At 43.1% G+C, this 20,891-nt stretch overlaps 2 protein-coding genes across 8 annotated transcripts in view; both read left to right on the forward strand.

Moving 5' to 3' along the window:
* The window catches only part of RIPOR2 (RHO family interacting cell polarization regulator 2), a 105,104-nt gene extending 85,803 nt beyond the window's left edge, over positions 1-19,301 (forward strand). For 4 of the 7 annotated variants that reach the window (XR_009558041.1, XR_009558043.1, XR_009558045.1 and 1 more), the window contains exons 11-23: positions 608-756; positions 1,151-1,280; positions 4,157-4,843; positions 5,740-5,921; positions 7,224-7,401; positions 8,370-8,505; positions 8,980-9,141; positions 10,776-10,934; positions 13,101-13,306; positions 14,516-14,599; positions 15,485-15,575; positions 17,347-19,018; positions 19,253-19,301. Coding sequence is in view for 2 of the 7 variants with exons in the window: in XM_060277938.1 (XP_060133921.1) it covers positions 608-756; positions 1,151-1,280; positions 2,825-2,971; positions 4,157-4,843; positions 5,740-5,921; positions 7,233-7,401; positions 8,370-8,505; positions 8,980-9,141; positions 10,776-10,934; positions 13,101-13,306; positions 14,516-14,599; positions 15,485-15,575; positions 17,347-17,447 (2,403 nt within the window). In the remaining 5 variants the exon portion in view is untranslated. Of the gene's footprint in view, positions 1-607; positions 757-1,150; positions 1,281-2,824; positions 2,972-4,156; positions 4,844-5,739; positions 5,922-7,223; positions 7,402-8,369; positions 8,506-8,979; positions 9,142-10,775; positions 10,935-13,100; positions 13,307-14,515; positions 14,600-15,484; positions 15,576-17,346 lie in introns of all 7 variants that reach the window. The other 3 variants (XR_009558042.1, XM_060277938.1, XM_060277937.1) reach the window with 3 other exon arrangements.
* Positions 19,302-19,358: 57 nt separating this feature from the next.
* ARMH2 (armadillo like helical domain containing 2) lies at positions 19,359-20,719 on the forward strand. The gene is made up of 2 exons (XM_035125541.2): positions 19,359-19,878; positions 20,238-20,719. The coding sequence occupies exons 1-2, from the start codon at positions 19,680-19,682 to the stop codon at positions 20,717-20,719; spliced, it is 681 nt and encodes a 226-aa protein (XP_034981432.1). The 5' UTR covers positions 19,359-19,679.
* Positions 20,720-20,891: the final 172 nt, after the last annotated feature.

Here is a 20,891-nt window from a genome sequence, read left to right on the forward strand (position 1 = left end):
GTAATTTTGCATTGGAAATTTAAAAAAATAAAAATTTAAAAAAGAAAGCCGCAGTTTAGTGCACCAAAAAAACAACAAATGGCATATGTTGACAAAAGTGTGCTAGGCCAGCCTACCTTCTCTTGTCGTGGATAAAACAAATGTCCCTTAAAAAGGCAGATTTTCACATCATTGCTCATGGGCATAACAGTCAAATGCTGATTCTTCCATCTTCTGGTTCAAAAAAATTGCAATATTATTTAGCAAGGCCACTGTAGAAAAATGCGGAATACAGCGGAATCTCGGTTGTTGAACGTAATCCATTCTGGAAGACCGTTCAACTTCTGAAATGTTCAACAACCGAGGCGCAAGGAGTTGTCAGCAATTTCCGTTGAGAAAATGGAAAAACACGCAGCAGAAGCCATTCGACTTCCGAGGCGTGTTCGAAAACTGAAGCAATTACTTCCAGGTTTTCGGTGTTTGGGTTCCGAAACGTACGGTTTCCAAGACTCTTGATAACCAAGATTCCACTAGTTGACTTTGAGCACTGCTACCGACCTACTGTGCCATTCGCAATACATACGGTAGTTATTCTGTTTCTAATTATTAACATGTGTTGCTTTTGAAGGTCACAGAAGTTAAGGGCCTTGCTACTCACATCCTGGTGGGAAGTGTTACCTGTGAGACAAAGGAGTTGTTTGCTGCTCAGCCTCAAGTTGTTGCTGTGGACATCAATGACCTCGGCACAATAAAGCTGAACCTGGAGATCACCTGGCAGTAAGTGAAGCTGACTTGGTGGTTGTGCAAATGGTGCTTCAGATCAAGTGGGTTCCTGCCTCCCTGCCCATAGTCTTTTCCTTCTCTAATAAGGAGATTGAAGAAAAGACTTGCTGTAAACTAAGAATAGTAATACGAGACAAAAACCATGAGGTTTCATATCTCACTTTGTACTTCCATGACTGTAAAATGTAAACCAGTAGGTCATAGTTATTCCAGATTAATTAACACAGAGGACCAGAGGATTATCTTGTGAATGTGTTGTTTACAGAGACTCACTGGGAAGATGCTTGAGGTCCCTGCTCTGATGACCTAAAAATGAACAGAAAACAAGTACTGCTTGTAACAGTAATTCAGTCTAATGGGAGGCTTTTTCTTTCTTCTTTCTTTACAGCCCATTTGATGTTGAGGACTTGACCCCATCTGCAGGCAACACAAACAAAGCATCTGCTCTCCAAAGGAGAGTGTCCATGTATAGCCAAGGCACTCCAGAAACCCCGACCTTCAAGGATCACTCATTCTTTGTAAGTTCAATGCGCCTCTCTAACACGGACTCAGTGGTTAAATAACAGTTATAGTCAATGCATAGTTTCACACCACTTTGTGATTACATAAGTTCAATGCTGATGCTCCTCAATGCTCTTCTAAGCTTTTTTAAAAGCAAAACAAATTTATTTATTTATTATTTTAAAGCAAAACAAATTTATTTGCTTTATTTTAAAGCAAAATAAATTTATTTAAATTTATTTTAGAATACCTGTCCCCTTTAACTATGATAGCGGCTGTTAATAGATCCCTTGTTATTACCTGAGTTGCAGTAATATTTTTAACATTTACCTTAATATGTGTATTCCTTATTTGTAAGAAGTCTACTGCTTTATTGATAAACTGTTGCACATAAAAAGCTTCGTTGCAGAGATATTTATTTATTTTACGCCCATCTGGCTGGGTTTCCCCAGCCACTCTGGGCGAAAAGATGAAAATACATTAAAACACCAGTCATTAAAAATTTCCTTAAACAGGGCTGCCTTCAGATGTCTTCTAAACATCAGGTAGTTGTTTATTTCTTTGACATCTAATGGGAGGGCGTTCCACAGTGTGGGCGCCACTACCGAGAAGTCCCTTTTATTGGATGGCCATAAAAATGCTTTAAGGAGGGGGGGGCTGAAGGCAGTAGCAGTACAAACATACATGTTATCATTTAAACTTCAAGAATACTTTAAACATATATATTAGTTGCACACCACCCCAGTCCCCAAGCAGTGCAAGATTCCAGGATTTCCAGACGTGCTTACACAGGGTTTGTGTTTCCTTTTGGAAGTGAGGCACTGCGGAGACTGTGGTGTCTTTATGATAAATGGTTTATTTGCTTACATATATACAACCTGAGCCTGCAATGGAGGGCTTCACAGCATCAACAACCCAAAGGGGTCTTGTTCCCCCTACAGTCACAGCCTTGGATTCAAGCAGAGGTCCAGCATGGCTCTCTCTCTCTCTCTCTCTCACACACACACACACTCTGCTTGTTGCTTTGCTTCTAGGTCATATCACAGCCAAACTCAACTCTAAACTCTGGATTTTGTTCTTCCCACTATCTGCAAGTTGAGGGAGAGGCCTCATTCATTTGCCCTTTCCTTTGTTTTCCAAATAGATTATCACCCAAGCAATGACCTCATCAGTGAGCCAGCTTGGCTTACATTTTAACAAGTACTGGATCCAGGGGTTCAGGAAGCTAGCCTGGCTTGATTAGTTTTTAACACTTATTGGATCCAGAGATCAGAAGGCTTGATCAGATTTTAACACTTGTTGAATGCAGGGATTAGAGGCATCTGGCACCCACAAACTCAGAACTCTCTCTCACTCTCTCTCTCTCTCTCTCTCTCTCTCTATATATATGAATATATGAATGTATGAATGAATCATTTATTGTTGTTGCAGCTCCCTATAGAGGCCTTTGACATGTTCTAATTCCCAAAAGTTGCTTTAGCCAAAGATTTCTATAACATACAGTCTCGTATAAAAGTGATTTAGTTGAACTAATTGCTTCCTTTTTGCTTAATGGTTGAAGAAATGGCTGCATCCTCCACAAGACAGGCTCCAGCTTTCCATTTTAGATCCTCTGCAGGATGCTTTCTTTGACAAGCTGCGCCGCAGTCGTTCCTTTAGTGACCTGCTGTCTCTCAGGCTGAGACCTAGAGCAGGGCTAGAACATTATGTGAGTCTGAATGGTGGGAGCTCTCTTTATAAGTTATCTCCCTGCATTGCTCCAGCAGTTACTCTTATTTTCATGCTTGCCCAGATTCTGATACTCTCCGTGAGATCTGTCTAGTTTGCTGACCATGTGTTGAAGAAATTATTGTACACTCACGCTTGGAATTAACTGGTGTTCATGGTTGACCTTAGTTTTGTAACCTCTTTTTAGACAAGAGGTCAAGAGGAAACACATGAACATCGGAAGAAGACATATATACATGTACATTGAAGGGGCTCATATCCTGTAAACAATATTCCGGCAATATTCTTTAGGCAGGAGAGAAAGAAAATTTAAATGGGGACCAATTTTCATGAAAGGCAGGATGAAAATAAAATAAATTGGATGCAGACTAGAAATAAATTGTTCATATTTATGCCCCATTGGTGTTTGAGGCTGTTTCTCTTTGAAACAAAATACCAAAGAGAAACAGCCTCAAACTTTAAAAGTATGCCCAGGGCCGGCTCTAGGGGAAGCTTGGTGGCGCGGGGCACCAGGGCGCCGGGCTGCCGGGGGGGGGGCTGCGTGCTGTGCCTGCCCACCAGCCGCAGCAAGAAACAGGGCGGGGCAGGGGCGCCGGAGCGATCTCCGCACCACAGCGCTGGGGCGCCCGACATGCTTAAGACGGCCCTGAGTATGCCTCAGTTTAGTGTGAAAAATGCTGAGCAAGAAGAGATATATATTCTCTAACACTTTAGCCTATTATCTGTCAACACATAGTAATACCAACAAAGTCATGCTATATGGCATTACAGTAATGTGCACTCTGTTCCATATACATATTTTGTATATGGTCAGCAAACACAAGTCTTTTTGTTCCTCTGTTTTGTGCATGAAGTTAAGTAAGTTTGCAGTACCTCTCACAGAATATCAGTTCAGGATTGGTTTAGAACCTTCCTATGCTCATTCTAGACCAACTCTGATCTTTTCTGTTTGTTGTGGTTTTTTCTGGCCTACTGGTATCTTCCTGTTCATATCATTTCATTTTAAAATATCAGTATAATAAAAGGTAAGTTTCTTTTACATCTAGGCTTCAAATAAGTCAACTGACTTTAACACTTTTCCATTTTCTGCCAGTGGCTTAGCGTTAATTTTGTGTGGAAAGTTTTTCCGCTTTCCATCTTTAACTGTTTTTGCTCTTCTTTGCAGTCAAATTCACCTGATGACGTCTTTGAAAATGGGACTGCAGAAAATGATAAAAGGGCAATGTCGTTCAGCTTCAGTGATATTCCCAATGGAGATTGCACTCAGTCATCAAGTTTTGTGGGTTCCTGCGCCATAGATAACCCTAACCCTGAAATTACTGTCACGCCCCCAGAACACAATGGGCAGAAGTTATCAAAAACTCACACCATGGACAATATCAGTACAAGCTCATCTGTAGACTCTACACCTGAATCCAGAGACTTAAAACCACAAGAGCATGTGCTAGTGAATGAGGAAAATAAGATTTCGTGCACAGATTCTGAAGTTTGCCAAAAGTCTCTAGGTTCAAGAAGCAGCAACCTGTTCTTAGATAATAGTGCCCAGGTATCACTTCTGCAGGACACAGATGAGTTGTCAGAGCTCAAACCTGTGGAACTGGATACTTTTGAAGGCAACATCACAAAGCAGCTGGTTAAAAGACTCACTTCAGGAGAATGCCCAGTGACACCTGAAAAGCTGCACTGTGAGGGGTCAATAAGTGGTGAATCGGAGGGCTATAAATCTTGTGTTGACGGAAGCCTAGAAGAAGCATTTCAGGGACTTATTCTAGCACTTGAACCTCATAAAGAACAATTTAAAGAATTTCAGGATTTGGACCAAGAAGTAACACACCTAGACGAAATCCTAAAAGTAAGTTGTCAGGCATCCTCGCTTTTAACTTTCTTGTATCTCTTGAATACTTTTGTTGTTGTTGTTGTTGTTCTGACAGGCCTTTGCAGCTGTTTAATTTTTTATTAGTTAGTCACCTGAATGATTATCTGTAAAAATTTTCCTTTTAAATGATGTTTTCTGTTTTATAGTGTACACTGCCTTGTACACTATATGGCGTTATAGAAATGCAATGGAACCTCAGTTTTTGAACGTAATCCACTCTGGAAGACCGTTCCGAAATGTTTGAAAACTGAGGCGCAAAGAGCAGCCTGCAAATTTACAGAGAATATTGAGAAAAATACAGTGGTACCTCAGTGGAAGCCGTTCGACTTCCGAGGCGCGTTTGAAATCGGAAGCATTTTCTTCCAGGTTTTCGGCGTTCGACTTCTGAAACGTTCGTCAATGGAGACGATCAAAAACTGAGGTACCACTGTAGCTTTATTCATAAATAAATAAATCAAAAGTGAATACCAGACGTTTATGTGACTAAAATCAATGAGCACCCAGCTCACACAAGTAGACTACACCAGTGGTAGAAAGTACCCCACAAATATACTAAATTTGTATCTTTTATATTGACATATTATAAAAGGTGTTATAATTAAAAACAAGTGTCAACTAAAAGTCATTTCATTGGTTGGCAGACAACTTCCAGACAGCATAAGAATCTACAAGGAGAAGATTTACGTCACGTATTGTGAAAAATTGTATTGTTGAATCTGGTAGTTTCAGGAAGATGCAGAGAATTTCTTCTTTGTTGTTATATATATATATATATGTTTCTATGCCTTTTTGTTGGGGTTGGGGGAGTGAGAGTTGTATGGATTAATCAGCTCCCTCATCCTCACATATTCATTTTGCTTTTCCTGTTGTAGTGCAGACCAGCAATCAGTCACAGCAGGTCATCCAGTTTAAGCCTAACCGTTGAGAGTGCACTGGAAAGTTTTGATTTCCTCAACACCTCTGACTTTGAAGATGATGGTGGTAGTGACGAGCTTTGCAATGGTGGTCGAGGCACTGACTGTGTATTCTCAGATACTGAAGTTGAGAAAAACAGGTACGGAAGCCAATATCTTGTACTTTTCTGACTTAAGCCCAAACTCTCGCACTTGTCCTTTCAGTCCTGGTACACACACATTGTTAAAGGAAGATTAAACTAAATATTGGGGTTTATAGATAAGTGATTTCCCTACAGAGCAATTATAATTTAGAGGAACTGCTTTACAATGTTGCCCACATTTTATTTACCGTTTGGCTGAAATGTCCCCAACTCCAGCTTAAAACAACAGCTGGTAGAACATGAGACTCTTAATCTTAGGGTTATGGGTTTGAGCCCCGTGTTGGGCAAGAGGATTCCTGCATTGCAGGGGGTTGGACTAGATGACCCTTGTGGTTCCTTCCAGCTCTACAATTTTATGAAACTAAGATTCGATGTTGGGAAAGATTGAGGGCACTAGGAGAAGGGGACGTCAGAGGACAAGATGGTTGGACAGTGTTCTCGAAGCTACGAACATGAGTTTGACCAAACTGCGGGAGGCAGTGCAAGACAGGAGTGCCTGGCATGCTCTGGTCCATGGGGTCACGAAGAGTCGGACACGACTAAACGACTAAACAACAACAAAGATTCAATGATTCTTTTTAAAATCATCAAAACATCATCAAATGCAAAAAAATAAGCACCATTTTGCCATGTCACCACAAGCCTACCTGTGCCCCATACTGGAACAATTGTTTAAAGAGTGAAACAATCATTTTAACATTGAGATTTGCATTATTCTGTAAATAAATAAAAAGGGTAAACGTGAGTTCTGTGCCTGAAGCACCTGATGAAATCATCATGTCTTCTGCTTCAACAACTTGTGGGTTGTTGTTTATTAATTTCCTGGCTGGCAATCAATCATGTGCTAGTAAAGCGCTGACAGATTAAGTCTTAATTGTATAACTTTTCAAAACCACTAATCTATAATCCGGTGAAATCTGCAAAACAGTTTGGCAAACCATGTCGTCAACAGATCAGGGTGACTGGTGCATTTTTAATTTTTTTTAAAGAAAGCCAGTTCTAATGAAGGCCAATTTCAAAGACTTCACAGCGAGAGCTCTTTACAAAAGGGGCATTGTTCGAGAGAAACAAGTAGGCCACTGTGGAAGCCATATATCCTTTAAATGTGGACACTTACTTGGCACCGGCCACCTTGTGCCACTGCCAGTTTTGAAGTATGATGCATTCATTAAAAGCCTTTTGGCCTCGCAAGGGCTTTCTGGTTACAGGTCGGTGCTTTCAACAATCCCTCTTTTGCGTGGTGTTAGTCATGTTGAGCCTGCGTAAAAAATAAATCCAAACCACTCACTTACCTCCCAGCATGAACAGTTACAGGTCAGAACACCCAGAAGCCAGGGGGCATCTCAGCGAAGCATTGACAGAAGACACAGGAGTTGGTACCAGTGTCGCTGGGAGCCCTCTTCCGTTGACCACGGGGAACGAAAGCCTTGATATCACCATAGTCAAGCACTTACAGTACTGCACACAGCTTATTCAGGTACCTATAGTGGGGTGTTTTTTGGGGGGACACCCCCTAAACCCTAGAAATTTAAAAAAAGTTAGGATTTTGATTATTTGGGATGTGAAGGGAGAAATACAAGCTGCAGAGGAATTCCTGGGCTAGGCCTTGCAAAAGCGACCTGGGCAAGCTAGAGCCATTCAGAAACAATACAGGGCCATTGGCAATGCAAGACAACTGTCGCCCCCTCCCCTTGTCTTGAGGTGTGAGCAGAGACCGGGGGTGTTGTAAGGTTGCCAGGGTAACTGGGTGTGAGGTGACAGGAAAAGAGTCTTGAGCAAGGGTTGCTGGGAAGAAGAAGAAAGACTGGGATCCATCTTGAGCAGGCTGGCTGCAGGTTGGCTGGGGAAAATGCCTTGGACTTCCCAGCTGCACTGCTGTGGGGTTTCTCTTGAAATGACCATGCTATGAGATCTAGACTCCTTCCATGCAGACTGAAGGTGTAAATAGAAATAGATATAAACCATATTTCTTAATGCCACGACAGTCTCCACCGTGTCTCAATTCTTCGGGGGTCGTCTTATACGTCAGGTCGTATTTCTTATACGGCGAGTATATCCCAAACTCTATATTTTAACTGGAAAAGTTGGGGGTCGTCTTATACACCCAGTCATCTTATACGCCGGAATATTCCGGCGTATAAGATGACTGGGTGTAATATACGTATATTCCGGCGTATATATATTGTTGGGAGGGGATTGAAAACTTGGGATGATGGAGTGGAATATCTTGAAAGATGGCATGACTGGATGGAATCCTGAGCAGGACAACCTCACGCTGCAACACTTTGTTGCAGATCCCATCTGTAGAATAAAATACTATTTTTGCTTGCTAAAATACATATGCTTCTGCATTACACATATCAGCAGAATTAATGTAAGTTCCAGCCAGAGAATTTATTATACATAACATGCTAAAATTTTGCTCTTCTTTTGTTGTTTCACTAGCAAATTGTATTCTCCAGTAAAACTCCCTTTGTGACAAGAAACCTCCTTGATAAGCTGTCGCAGCAGGTTCTAGTGATTGAGAGTCTTGCAGAGATCAGCAATGAGAACACAGGGAACATCAGACCTGTAAGCGAAGGTAAGACCTGGCATAGACAGTTTCCATTTTGAAAAGATCGGTGCCTATTTAAATAATCCTTAAGCATGGCGTGCAATACAATCCTGTATCCATTTATTCACAAGTATTTGTTCAGGGTTTATTGTTTTTAAAGTGTGTTCACAATGTCCACCAGATCATTGAAATTGAACAGCCATATTTCTAAGGACTATAAAACAGATTAGCAGTTTCTGTTTCCCCTATTACATGCATCAAAGGCTTTAGTCATAAATTAGGAAACAAAAATGTTGAAAACTGAAAGAAATTATTAGTTTCAGAAGTGAAATGCATGTTCACAAACATTTCCTGTAAATTTCAGTGTATTGGCATTTTCAGTCCGTGTTCCTTCAGTGGGGCCTCTTAAGCTTTGCAAACATTCAGCTGTGATTAGAATATTTATCTTCCTTATACTGAAAGCGGTGACAATCTCTCTTTTGTGATCTTCTTTCCATTCAGCAATTCCGGAACTCCAGAAAAGCGTCTCTCTGCTTTCCTTCTGGAGTAAATGTACCAATCCTTCTGGGTTCTACCACATCTCTGCTGACAAGATGATCAAACAACTGGATGCCATGTTTGCTACAACGCTGAATGACGAGTGTCCAGGACTTGCAGAAACAGGTACAGTTCTGTAGTGTGTTTCTATAGTAGCAGCAGAGAGCATCCATCTTGATGATGATGTCTGCAAGAAATCTCTGCAGCAGAAATCATGGCTACTGACAGCTACATTAAGTAGTTCAAAGATGCTTGCTGACATTTGCACACTGAAATATTTTGTTATATTTTCCAAAACGCAAAATGACAACTCAAACAAATATTGATTTAGTTGAAACAAAAAATAAAAAATTTCCTTCCAGTAGCACCTTAGAGACCAACTAAGTTTGTTATAGGTATGAGTTTTCATGTGCATGCACACTTATGCACACAAAAGCTCATACCAATGACAAACTTAGTTGGTCTCTAAGGTGCTACTGGAAGTAATTTTTTTATTTTTTGTTTCGACTACGTCAGACCAACATTGCTACCTACCTGTAAATATTGATTTAGTTGCTGATTTATATAAACTAGCGTATCCAGTTAGGCAAAAATTGCTACTCTGCTCCAGTCTTCCAGTTACTCTTTTGTTTTATATTATTTGCGGATAGATATGCTTTGTGTACATTTTTCAGCAGATTCCTGAGTAATATACGTCCCCTTTACAAAAGTAGCAAGCTCCTTTTACCCCAAAACCCCATTAACTGGCTCACAGCTGAGTTTTGGCCTACCAGAATCCCTTAGATCCTCTCGAATTGCCTATTGGCAAACTGCAACAAAACATGTCTCTCCCATATTGGTCTCTACAGCCACAGAAGGTGCTGTAACTCTCCAATGGTTTAATTTCACAGTCCTCCATTGTCTCCCAAGAGACGGATACCACCAGCTGACATCATTGCAAGGCCACACATTTAGCAATAACTGAGCTGTTGAATGTGGTACTTAATATGAACTACTACTACTACTACTACTACTACTACAGGTTGATCAAATTAAGGGTCAAAGTGGTGTTGTTGGTTTCCTTTCCAAATCCTGCTCCTTCCACCCTCTACCTACCCCTATGTGTGCTACCATCTTTCTGTTTGTTTCAAATCCCTCCTAAAAACCCAACTTTTATGTAAAGTATTTGCCTCAGATCCTTAGTCCTCATGCTTTACTGTGACTTAGAGAGCAATCCTAAACCCTGATCCACTGGGTGCAGGTGATAAGGATGAGGCAGGGGTGGCTCTCTGCTGGTAGAGAGCAGCTCTGAGCTGGGGGCATGTCCACAGAAGAGGCGTGCATAAAGCACTCTTGGGCTTAGATGTACCACCAATGGTGTTTCTGCTGATCATAGGTTAGGGTTGCCATATTTCAAAAAGTGAAAATCCAGACACAAAAGTAGTTAAGCTTTTGTTTTGCTTTTTAGTTAAGTAAATTCGCCAAAATCTAAACTCCCAACTTGTGTTGCCATACAGATTTTCCCAGACATTTCAGTGACTCCTGCCCGGACACTGTTTCCGATGGCCAAATCCTGGCCGTGTCTGGGAAATTCTGGACGTGTGGCAGCCCTATCATGGGTGCCAGTGGTAAGATGAAAGTAGGCTCTGTTGCACTAGGGAAGGAGTGTAAAGCAATATAAACATCCACATTCACAGTACCATGACTTGCAAACTTATTAAATAAGCACAGTGCCTCCTAGAATTTTAATCTGCTTTTTTTTTTAATCTTGTCATGCACAGTGTTCAAAACCTTGGTATCACATATCTTGGACCGAGCGGAGCCTGTCCTCTCTTCTAGTCTGCCCTTGGAAATCATAACAGTTTTCCAGTATTACAACTATTTTGCCAACAAAAATGTCCACGATCTGGCAAATTATTTGCATCAGCTTGCAAGAGAAGGTAAGGATGATGATCATATGGTTTCGTAGGGAAGTTACCCATATATCTCTCTCTTTTTTAAGCACAGCATGAAATAATTGCATTTGCTTCTCCAAAGAAGAGTATGTTTTAAGTTAAGATTCACAATGCACACATGAATGATGTGCTTCGAACTAAGGCAAAAACGACACCTTTTGATCCTACGGTTGGGGGAAATCTGAAGATCAAATAATGGGCTCTCCCTGAATAGCAGGATCTGCTACGTGTTAATTTGCATAAAAACCATACACATTCACACACAAACACATAACTTCTATTAGCCGAGAGTCTTGAAGCTACTACGAATGATGTAATGTAAAGTCTGATTTAGTTGAAGGGTGATAGCTCCGTGGCAGAACACGTAACATCCCAGGGTCGATCTCAGCATTTCAAGATAGGTCAGTGAAAGAGTGCACTGCAAAACTCAGCCAAGCAGTATAAATTACACTGAGTTAGATGAACCGATACCGTGTTTCTCCTAAAATAAGACACGTCTTATATTTATTTTTCCTCCAAAAAAACACACCACGGCTTATTTTCAGGGGATGTCTTATTTTTTTAATATTAAGTATGGTACAACAACTGGGCTGGTATCCTTACAGAGCTTTCACAGTCAGAGTTTTGCAACTGCGGCTCTTGCTGAGTCCTTGATCTTCTCAGCGCGCGCCTCTGCCCTTACCGGCTCCCGTGGGGCCGGGAGTCGGCGCAGCGCGCGCCTCTGCCCTTACCGGCTCCCGCGGGGCCGGGACTCGGCGCAGCGCGCACCTCTGCCCTTGCCGGCTCCCGTGGGGCCGGGATTCGGCGCAGCGCGCGCCTCTGCCCTTGCCGGCTCCCGCGGGGCCGGGGCTCGGCGCAGCGCGTGCCTTTGCCCTTGCCGGCTCCCGCGGGGTTGGAGCTCGGCGCAGCGCGCGCCTCTGCCCTTGCCGGCTCCCGTGGGGCCGGACTGGGCACAGCGCGCGCCTCTGCCCTTGCCGGCTACCGCGGGGCCAGGGCGCGGCGCAGCGCGCGCCTCTGCCCTTGCCGGATACCGCTGGGTCGGGGTGCTGCGACTTTCGCCGGCTCCCGCTCGGTCTGAGCTCCACGTGGCGGTTCCGGCAAGGACAGGCATCTTCCTTTTACTCCAGACCTGCTCCCACCATCCAGACCTGCTCCCACCACTACCCCAGTACGGCTTATTTTTGGGGTATGTCTTATATTTTGTTGCTTCAAGAAAATCGTGCCATGGCTTATTTTATAGGCACGTCTTATTTTGGGAGAAACACGGTAGTTAGGCAAGCTTCCTGTGTAAACTCTGCAGTTTGCCACAAGGTGTCCCATATCAAAGATGCCAGCAAAATAACCTGGATGGTTGAAGAAAGTAAGATGACTGTTAAACTAATTTTGACTTATGGAAGCTGCTGGAAAAGCCCACAGTTGATCCGATTCCTCAGATATTCCTTACAATTTTCTGTGTTCAGTTTTGTTTTGTTTTTTAAAAAAGAGCACTTTTGGAGATGAATGAAAGCAGAATTCTAACCAGTAGCACAGTAAAAAGCAGCAAGCTTTCCAGTGCTCTGTCCAATGAGGTGCAAAAGAACTGGGCTAAAGGAAAAGCACTGGACACTTAAAAAAAAAGGTTTGAGGATTTTTTAAAATTTTACATGCAATAGAATTAACAATCACAAACAAATTTGGCAACATATATTTATGCTCTGTATTGATTCTCCTCTGCCGTCGGTCCCTTTTACCACTGAATTTCCGGCTATGGGCTTTAAAGACCCAACATGTTGGCCACTCCAGGTGGTAGCAGTGCCACCTAGAGTGCCTCCTCATCACCACGTGGATGAAGATGCCAAACTTCCTGGTGGCAGTTGGTAGTGATGTGGACACTACCTTCCAATGAATGCAATTCACAAACTGATTCTAGACTTTGCCGTTACCATATGGAGTAGCTTAAACACATGCGAAAGCTTGGACACCTGTTGCTGGGAATCACAAGAGGTTGCACTCGGGTCCTGCTTGCAGCCGTTCAATAACCACCTGGTTGGCTATGACTATGAGACCAGGTGGGCCTGTGGCATGATCTTACGTTTCTATGTTATATTGCTGTCTTTGTGTGGTGAACATAAGCATGCCCTATCTTAGAGGGACATTCTTGTTACATTTCAGCCTTGATGGTGCAGACTCTACAGTCCTTAAGAGATGAAAAGTTCTTGCAGAATAAAGCCACGTTAACCTCCTTCAGCCTCCCACCTCAGCAAGAAGTACTGAAATCCTTGGCTCTCCTCCTCCTGACTGAAAACAAAAGGGAGACCCATGAGGCTGTGGCATCCTTGTTGTCGGCTGCAGCAGAAGACAAGCACTTCAGGGAAAAGGTAGGTGCGATTGGAAACGGTAACAAAATTATGAGTACTGTTTGGTTACAGCTAGGGCATTTCTCTGAGGCTATTAAGGCTTCATGGCGGGAGGGAATTCTCTAGCTAGACAGGGCGGTCTAACATTTCATATCAAGTGGGCCGCAAGAGTGCTTCGACCCATGGTCCACATGCTGCCTTGTTGTATGGCGGGGGGAGCAAGGCCAAAATTTGATGTGTCGCCCCCCCCCCAGTCCTCATGCTGCCTTCCCAAAGCTAAGTGAGGCACCAGGCTCTGGGAAAGAGGTGTTAGTCTCTGGGAAAGTGCCAGTTAGGCTTTGGGAAGGAGGATGGAGGACTCAAGGACCCTGTCAGAGCTCTCACACCTCCTTCCTCCCTAAAGCCCCATGCCTTGCTTACCTGGCTTTGAGAAGGCAGCAAGAGGGCAGTGGGAGGGGGGCGTCAAATGTTGCAGAGGACCGCCAAAAAAGCCCTTGAGGGCCGCATGCAGCCTTTGGGCCTTGCATTGGACCACCCTGAGTTAGGAAGTGGGGTTGGGACTATAGGACTGTTTAACCCCAGTTCCAAGAAGCAGCACGTAGAGAAACAGCATCTCTCCCTATATAACCCTGGCTGGAATAGCTCAGTCGGTAGAGCATGAAACTCTTAATCTCAGGGCCGTGGGGTCAAGCCCCACATTGGGCAAAGGATACCTTTGTTGCAGGGAGTTGGACTTAGATGTCCCTCAGGGTCCCTTTCCAACTCTGTGATCCTCTACACCCAGGGAAGCACTACTTCAGATATTGCATTGGTTTATTGTGAGTTTGGACTGGGCCCCTGGTGTAAAGGTATTCAGCCTTTTTATAAAGGTATTCAGCCTTTTTACCTCCGTTTTTGATCTTGGATTGCATTAATTAGGTGGTGGTTTTGCTATGACTGTTGTTGATCCTAATTTATCTTGCTTTTATACACACATGCCAATAATTTGGAATGGCCCCTGGAGCACATAATCTGCTTTAGTTACTCCTTTGGATGGGGAACCACATGTTGCTGAACTGCAATGCCCTTCATTCTTCATCATTGCCCATACTGGGTGGGGCAGAGTTGGAGTCCAACAACGTATGGAAGACTGCTGGTTCTCAATCTTTGCCTTAAGTGCTGCCTTAAGTCTTTCTGTGAGATGCAGCTGCAGCTTCCTCCTCATTGCCTCCCTCTTTTTCCCCCTCCCAGGCTTTAATTTATTACTGTGAAACCCTTGCACAGCCCAGCCTCCACCTGCAGAAGGCAGCTTGTCTGGCCCTGAAATGCCTCCAGGTAAAGTTTGCCTTCTTTTCTTTCCCAGGCTCAACAAAAGGTCAAGCAACAGCAGGGGTTTCAATAGCCCCTCTTAAGCAAACAGCAACAATAAGAGTCTTGTTCTTCTGCATTAACCATCCTGATATTACTTTGCAAAAGTGAGGAGGATTTTTTTCTGCACAAGTAATTTAGAACCTTGAAGTATCTCCAGGATGAGAAGTGTGAACTGTGCATGAGAACTCTTGCCCCTTTAGGAGGTGCACAGACTTAACTTGTAATCAGAAAACTAATGCTTACGCAGAACAACTATATATGGCAGACACTGAAAAATGGGGAAGGGGGGTTTACCAGTGCGGTAGCACCAAGATCTGCCGTTGCACCTACATTTGGACTAGGGTCTGCTTAAATCGCTATCATGTTGTGGTTTTTGTACTTCCAAACAAAACCACCACATAAATTGTAGCACCATTTCAGTTCACAAGAAGTACTGGGGCAGATCAATTGCACCAGTGATGGTGGGGGTGGCAGATCCACTGTTATTTCCCAAGCCCTGCTGGGTAATGGCAGCCAGGGCAGAAAGTGATGGCGGTGGTGGGAAACGGAGGGAGCAGGTCCACACGATATTTCATTTTGCATGTGGCTCTGCTGTCCCCACTGAAATTAGTGAGGAAAGTTATATGTGGATAAAAGCCCTCCTCTGTTGCACTCTGTGGGTGCATCACAGACAACACATGTGGGATTCTGGATTTGAGCTCTGGGCTTCTGCAGAGAAATTACAAACTCCAGATGAGTTCATAAAATGTTTCACACAGATTGGAACAACTGGACAGAGAATCAGTGATTATCATAAACCTTTTGGAACGAGAATAGAAAATAATTAACTTGTTTTTGTTTTTGGTATAGGCAACTGAAAGTATTAAAATGCTAGTCACGCTTTGCCAGTCTGACAATGAAGAGATCAGGAAGATAGCCTCTGAAACCCTTCTTTCTCTTGGTATGTTGACTAACTTTATGCCATTCCACTCTTTAAAAAAATATGAGAGTAAAAGCAAACGGATGAAAAAATGGAACAAAAGCAGAGAGTAATAGAAAAGCAATGACAAAGGAAGCACTAGCACAGTACTGGTGATTCCCAAACTCTTATTTCTCCATAACATCTGAATCAGGAAAGGCAGTGCAAGCCCTCAATCAGTGCCTGGATGCAATGGTGGGCTGGACTGAGCGGTCAGTGAACTCATCTTGGACCCTAGGAAGACAGGGGTGGGTGGCTCCTAAGTGCAGGAGATAGATCTGTCACCTGTTCTGATTGGGGTTGCACTCCCTCTGAAGGACCAAGTCCGCAGTCCTCCGTGGCTAGGGATGCTTTCATGCCAGCTGTTACTGTTCCAGGACCACAGTAGCCTGACCGCAGTAACCCACGCATTGGTAACATCAAGACTTGATTACTGTAGCACAGGGGTCCCCAAACTACGGCCCCCGGGCCGGATGCGGCCCAATCGGCCTTCCAATCCGGCCCGCGACGACTCCCGCCGCCCGCTCTCACGGCACGCGGCGCAGCGACGATCTAAAAAATCGGCAAAAAATCGCCGAAAATCCTTTGTGCGCATGCGTATGGGCCTCTCCCGACCCGGAAGAGGTCATTTCTGGTGCACTTCCGGGTCGGGGGAGGCCCATACGCATGCGCACAAGCGATTTTTGGCGATTTTTTTTCCGCCCGTGTGTGTGTGCGCATGCGCACGGGCGCGCACTCCCCCGCCCTCCGGCCCGCTGCGCGCGCACTCCCCTGCCCTCCGGCCCACCGCGCGGTCGACGCGGCGGGCACCGGCCCACCGCGCAGAAAGTCTGGGGACCCCTGCTGTAGCACTTTATGTGGGGCCACTCTTGTATCTGGTTCAGCAGCTGTAGCTGGTGCAGAACACAGCAGCCAAACAGCTCACAGGAGCAAGTTACTGGCAATAAGTTTACTCCTCTGCTAAGATGTGCCCCAGTTGCCAATTTGCTTCTGAGCTAGCTTCTTTTGCTAATTCTCAAAGCCCCCCAAAAAACCCTTGGGCTCAAAGTACCTTAAGGACCATAAGATCCCTTATGCTCCATCCAATCACCGAGATCCTCTGATGGGGCACTTCTTCCACACCCGAGGTTTGGTCAGCCTTTTTTAGGGACTGAGCCTTTACTGTGGCAGGCTCTGCACTGCAGAACTCCCTGCGGTAGAGGTTCAGCAGGAATTATTCCTGCCCTTCCTTTAGGCATCTCCTAAAAGCAGTGCAAATTTCTTTTTCCCAACCAACATTTATTGCTTTTTAAATAGACGCTTTTATTGCTCCTGCTGTAGTTTTGTATGGTATACTGTATACCTCTTTGTTGGGGTCTGCAAAAGTGGAATATTTAAATTCATAAATTTGCAGCCATTGAACAGCACCTAACCTTCCCTTAATACAGTGGTTCTCAAAGGGTGTGGCAGGAAAGAGTGGCAAGCATGGCAGGAAGATTCAAGGACAATTGGTATACTGTTTTGGGAATAATTCATGTTCTTACGTAGCTGCATTGTTTTTTTATTTTCTGGATGTCCCATGATCATGTTGTAAAGTAGTTGTGTTTTATGTTAGAAATCAAGCACTACTAGTTGTTTCTTTTTGTTTTCCAGTGTATTTATCAATTTTAAAAAATCAGTGTGGTGCAAGCATATTTTTATTTTGAAAGTGTGGCCTGGAGACCTCTACATTCATGCAACATTTGCTTTGCTTCTCTCATTTTTCTCTGCTCAGGAGAAGATGGGCGGTTGGCATATGAGCAGCTAGATAAATTCCCTCGTGAATTTGTTAAGGTTGGTGTACGACGTGGGACTGAGGTAGCCACAGCCTTTTAAGAGTTTAACCTGCATATTAACACAACAGCTTCAGAGGCTGGTCTTCTTTAACCACAACGGTGCTGTAGCTGAACTGCAAGAAGATTCACAGATGTTCAAAGAAAATGAATGAATTTGAAGGCTTTTAGTTTTGAGGGCTTCGCTCTGTAACTTATAATGAAAACAGTGATTTGTCAAAGATTGCAGTTGCTTTGCTTTTGAGTGAAACTAGGTCACTGCCATACAGTCAGCCTCGGCAAATACAACAGAAGTTTTGTAATCATAAATGAGGTATTTTTGTATATGGTGGGTTTTCTGTGGATATTATTGCATCAGTTTAAAACTTTGTGATGCTTCCTCTAAATCGGTGGAAAGGAAAAAGCAAACCGAGTAGGACTTTTAACAGCAGTTCTGACTCCCATCTGTGCTGTGCCTCAGTTGCCTTCAAGTATCTCCTGCCTTGTTTTTGTTATTAGTAGCACCATTTAGTATGACCAATCTTCAGATGACGGGCCTGACTCTGGAAACAGCAGGATGCAAACTCCAGGTTTCAGTAATTCTCTGCCTCATTTCCTATTTCCCCTCTTGCTCTTTTCTGGCTTCCAGTAATGACCTCTAATAAATCCCAAATGATTTAAACAAACAAACAAACACACTCTCAAGCAGTTGTGCAGGTTGTAAAAAACAAATAGGTGTTTTCCTTTTTTCCAGAAAGGGCATATGGCCACATTATACTTTTACATGAAAACCCCTAGATTTAATCTTCCTTTCGCCTTCCTTGACATTTCAAAAAAGAATGAGGTTTTGTGCATTTGTAGCTGGGAGCTACAATGATTGAGTTGTTCACACACACACTCCCTTATCTGCAACAATCAGGGTGACAGACAGCATGCTATGATGCTAGTTTTCTTAGAAGTAAATCCCACTGTGTGCAATGTTGGTTACTCCCAAGTTAGTATGCATGGATTGTAACTTGAAGGTGTTTTATTGATGTCCTCATCACTCAACAAACTTTGAAGCAGCTCATAGCTCTTCAACCATTGGGCACTCATCCTTGGAGACATGCAGATTGTGAACTGCTGGTTGTTGGGTTTTTTAAAAATAAATCTAACAGAAGTCTTTCCCCGCATTTTTGCCAAAATGCATTGGCAAGCCAGTATTCTTAATTGTAATGTTACAACGCTGTATATACCTGTATATTATAAATTATAAATATTCTCTGATTAAAAACTGTACAGTCACTCAAAGGTTTTACTGAAGGGGAAAAAAATCTCTTTTATGAAATGTGAAATAAGTAATTGTGCTCTGGTTTTTACAGCACATTGCTGCCACAAGCCTACAGTCTTTCATTGTCGTCTTTTGTATTGATTTTTGGCTTACAGTTGCCTTCTAGGTTTGTGGTATTTGTATTTCTCATATATACTGCTCCTGTTTAAGTTATAATAAAGATTATTTTTGAATTACTAAATAGCATTGTTTTTACTTTGGTTGACTTACTTTCTTCCACCAGTGCTAGACATGGACTTCCAACTTAATCAAGATGGTGTTCTGAGGGGGGGGGAGCAAGTAACCTCAAATGGCAATATGTCCAGGTATCCCACACACTGTCACCCAAGCTTGCTTTGCCTATAAATGTCAGAAGAGCTGGTAAAAAAAAACATGTTTCAGCACTAGGGAGAAAGCACTGCAACTGCCTCCCTTCTCTTTTGAGTTTTTAAAGCTACAGCAAAGATCTGCAAGTACACCTGGAAGTCTGAGTGGGCTGCCTGCAGAAAGTTGCTGAATGACCTCCAGGAAACTTTGGAGAGGAACTAGCCCTTCTGCAGTTTGTTGGGGAAATGGTGGGAGAGGTGGTATTGGGATTTGCCAGCCTCCACTGCTAGACAGGTAAGAGAAAATAGCTCTAGCTTAAGAAGGTATAACAATAAACTATTGGTTCTAGAGGGAAACAAGTTTCTTTACAGAGATACTTTAGACCTGTGGGGCAGAAGGATGAATCTCACTTTTTTAAAATGTGAAAATATAACATTGGCTTAACCCACCACCAACCGCAGGATAGGATAGCTAAGAATCTATGTAAGTATGACATCATACTGTCTCCGTTTTCCATTCTATTTACTGCACTCATTGCCTAGTTACCAGCTGCGTGGGCTTGGGAGTCATATGTGAATCAATACTTCAGTGTCCCAACACTTCCCTGTGGGTAGAGTAAAATACAGCTTTAGAAAGACATTCTTCCTGAAACAAGGCAATATGGGAAGCAAGTTTAGCAAAATAGTAGCCTGGTATAACAAGCATATCAAGCATGAGAGGGAACCCGCAATCAAGCTCATAGACCCTGTCTTTCACCACCATAAAATCAAAACCTATGGCCTTGAGCTGAGAGATTCAGAGCTGCCCCTGGAGGACAGAGCCATAGCTGCATTATATATTGGACTTCTTACTTACACAGGTATGCACGTAAATAGGCACAACAGCTGCCAGTTTGAGAAAAAGTATTGTGTCCAACTATGGTAAGTTATAGTTGGTAAGTTATAGGCCCATTAAAATGAAGAGACCAAAGTTAATTGTGTCCATTAACTTCAGTGGGCCTAGTCCAAGTAGAACCAACATTAGATACGACTGAGTAAATGTGCGGTAAAATTCTAAGTATGTTTAAAAGCTCAAGGGACAGGATTCAAGGGACTCCATCTTCTGGGCTAGTAAATCTCTCAATTTACATTGGCCATTAAAAACAGGGACAAATATTCAGGCATAGCAGCGTGTTCCAGCATATTAGTGAAATAATCCCTAACATGTCTTCCTTTACAGGTGGTGTCAATGCTGCTTTGCTTGCATCAGAATACATTCAGGATATGATTAATATTTTGCTTATGCCAGATACTTCTGGGGAAGTGAGGACCTATGTATTAAAAGGGTTGTGTGGAATTTGCTACCTAAGCTACTTAAACCAAAATGAAGCCAAAGACAGACATCTTATGGAAATCCTCCTTGCTTATCTGGAAGAAGATGAAGACCCTGAAGATGATGACCCTCTAGATATAATCACTATGAAGCTCTGGGTTTGCTACCTTATGACTGTTGTCTGCTGTAACAACATCCCTTATCTCAAGTTATTTAATGAAGTGGGTGGCCTTAAGCTACGTAAAAGTCTGGAGTCCCTGTCTAAGCGGGAATGGTTTAGCTGGCCGCAAAACTATGCCAGGTTAATGCTAGCGCTTCTAGCCTACCAAGAACAGGTAAAAGAATCACTAACAGTTAAAAGTAAGAAATCCAGCTTACATGAAACGTAAAAGTGCCAGGTGGTAAATGGTGTTTGGGGAAGTATCCAGAAATACTAAGTAAATTATTGGTTGGGGCTGACATATAACATATGTACTACACTGCTGTTCTCAAAGGTTTAAAGGGGGTGGGTGGGAACTACGTATTATTCTGTGTCCATTACCTCTTAAGTAGCTGGCTTAG

Source organism: Zootoca vivipara, chromosome 8 (genome assembly GCF_963506605.1).
Source record: "Zootoca vivipara chromosome 8, rZooViv1.1, whole genome shotgun sequence".
Lineage (NCBI taxonomy): Eukaryota > Metazoa > Chordata > Lepidosauria > Squamata > Lacertidae > Zootoca > Zootoca vivipara.

Excerpts from the sequence above, each read along its gene's own strand:
- ARMH2 (XM_035125541.2), top strand. The coding sequence starts at position 19,680 with ATGGGAAGCAAGTTTAGCAAAATAGTAGCCTGGTATAACAAGCATATC. Across the intron at positions 19,879-20,237 it reads TGGACTTCTTACTTACACAG|GTGGTGTCAATGCTGCTTTG; the intron begins GTATGCACGTAA and ends CTTCCTTTACAG.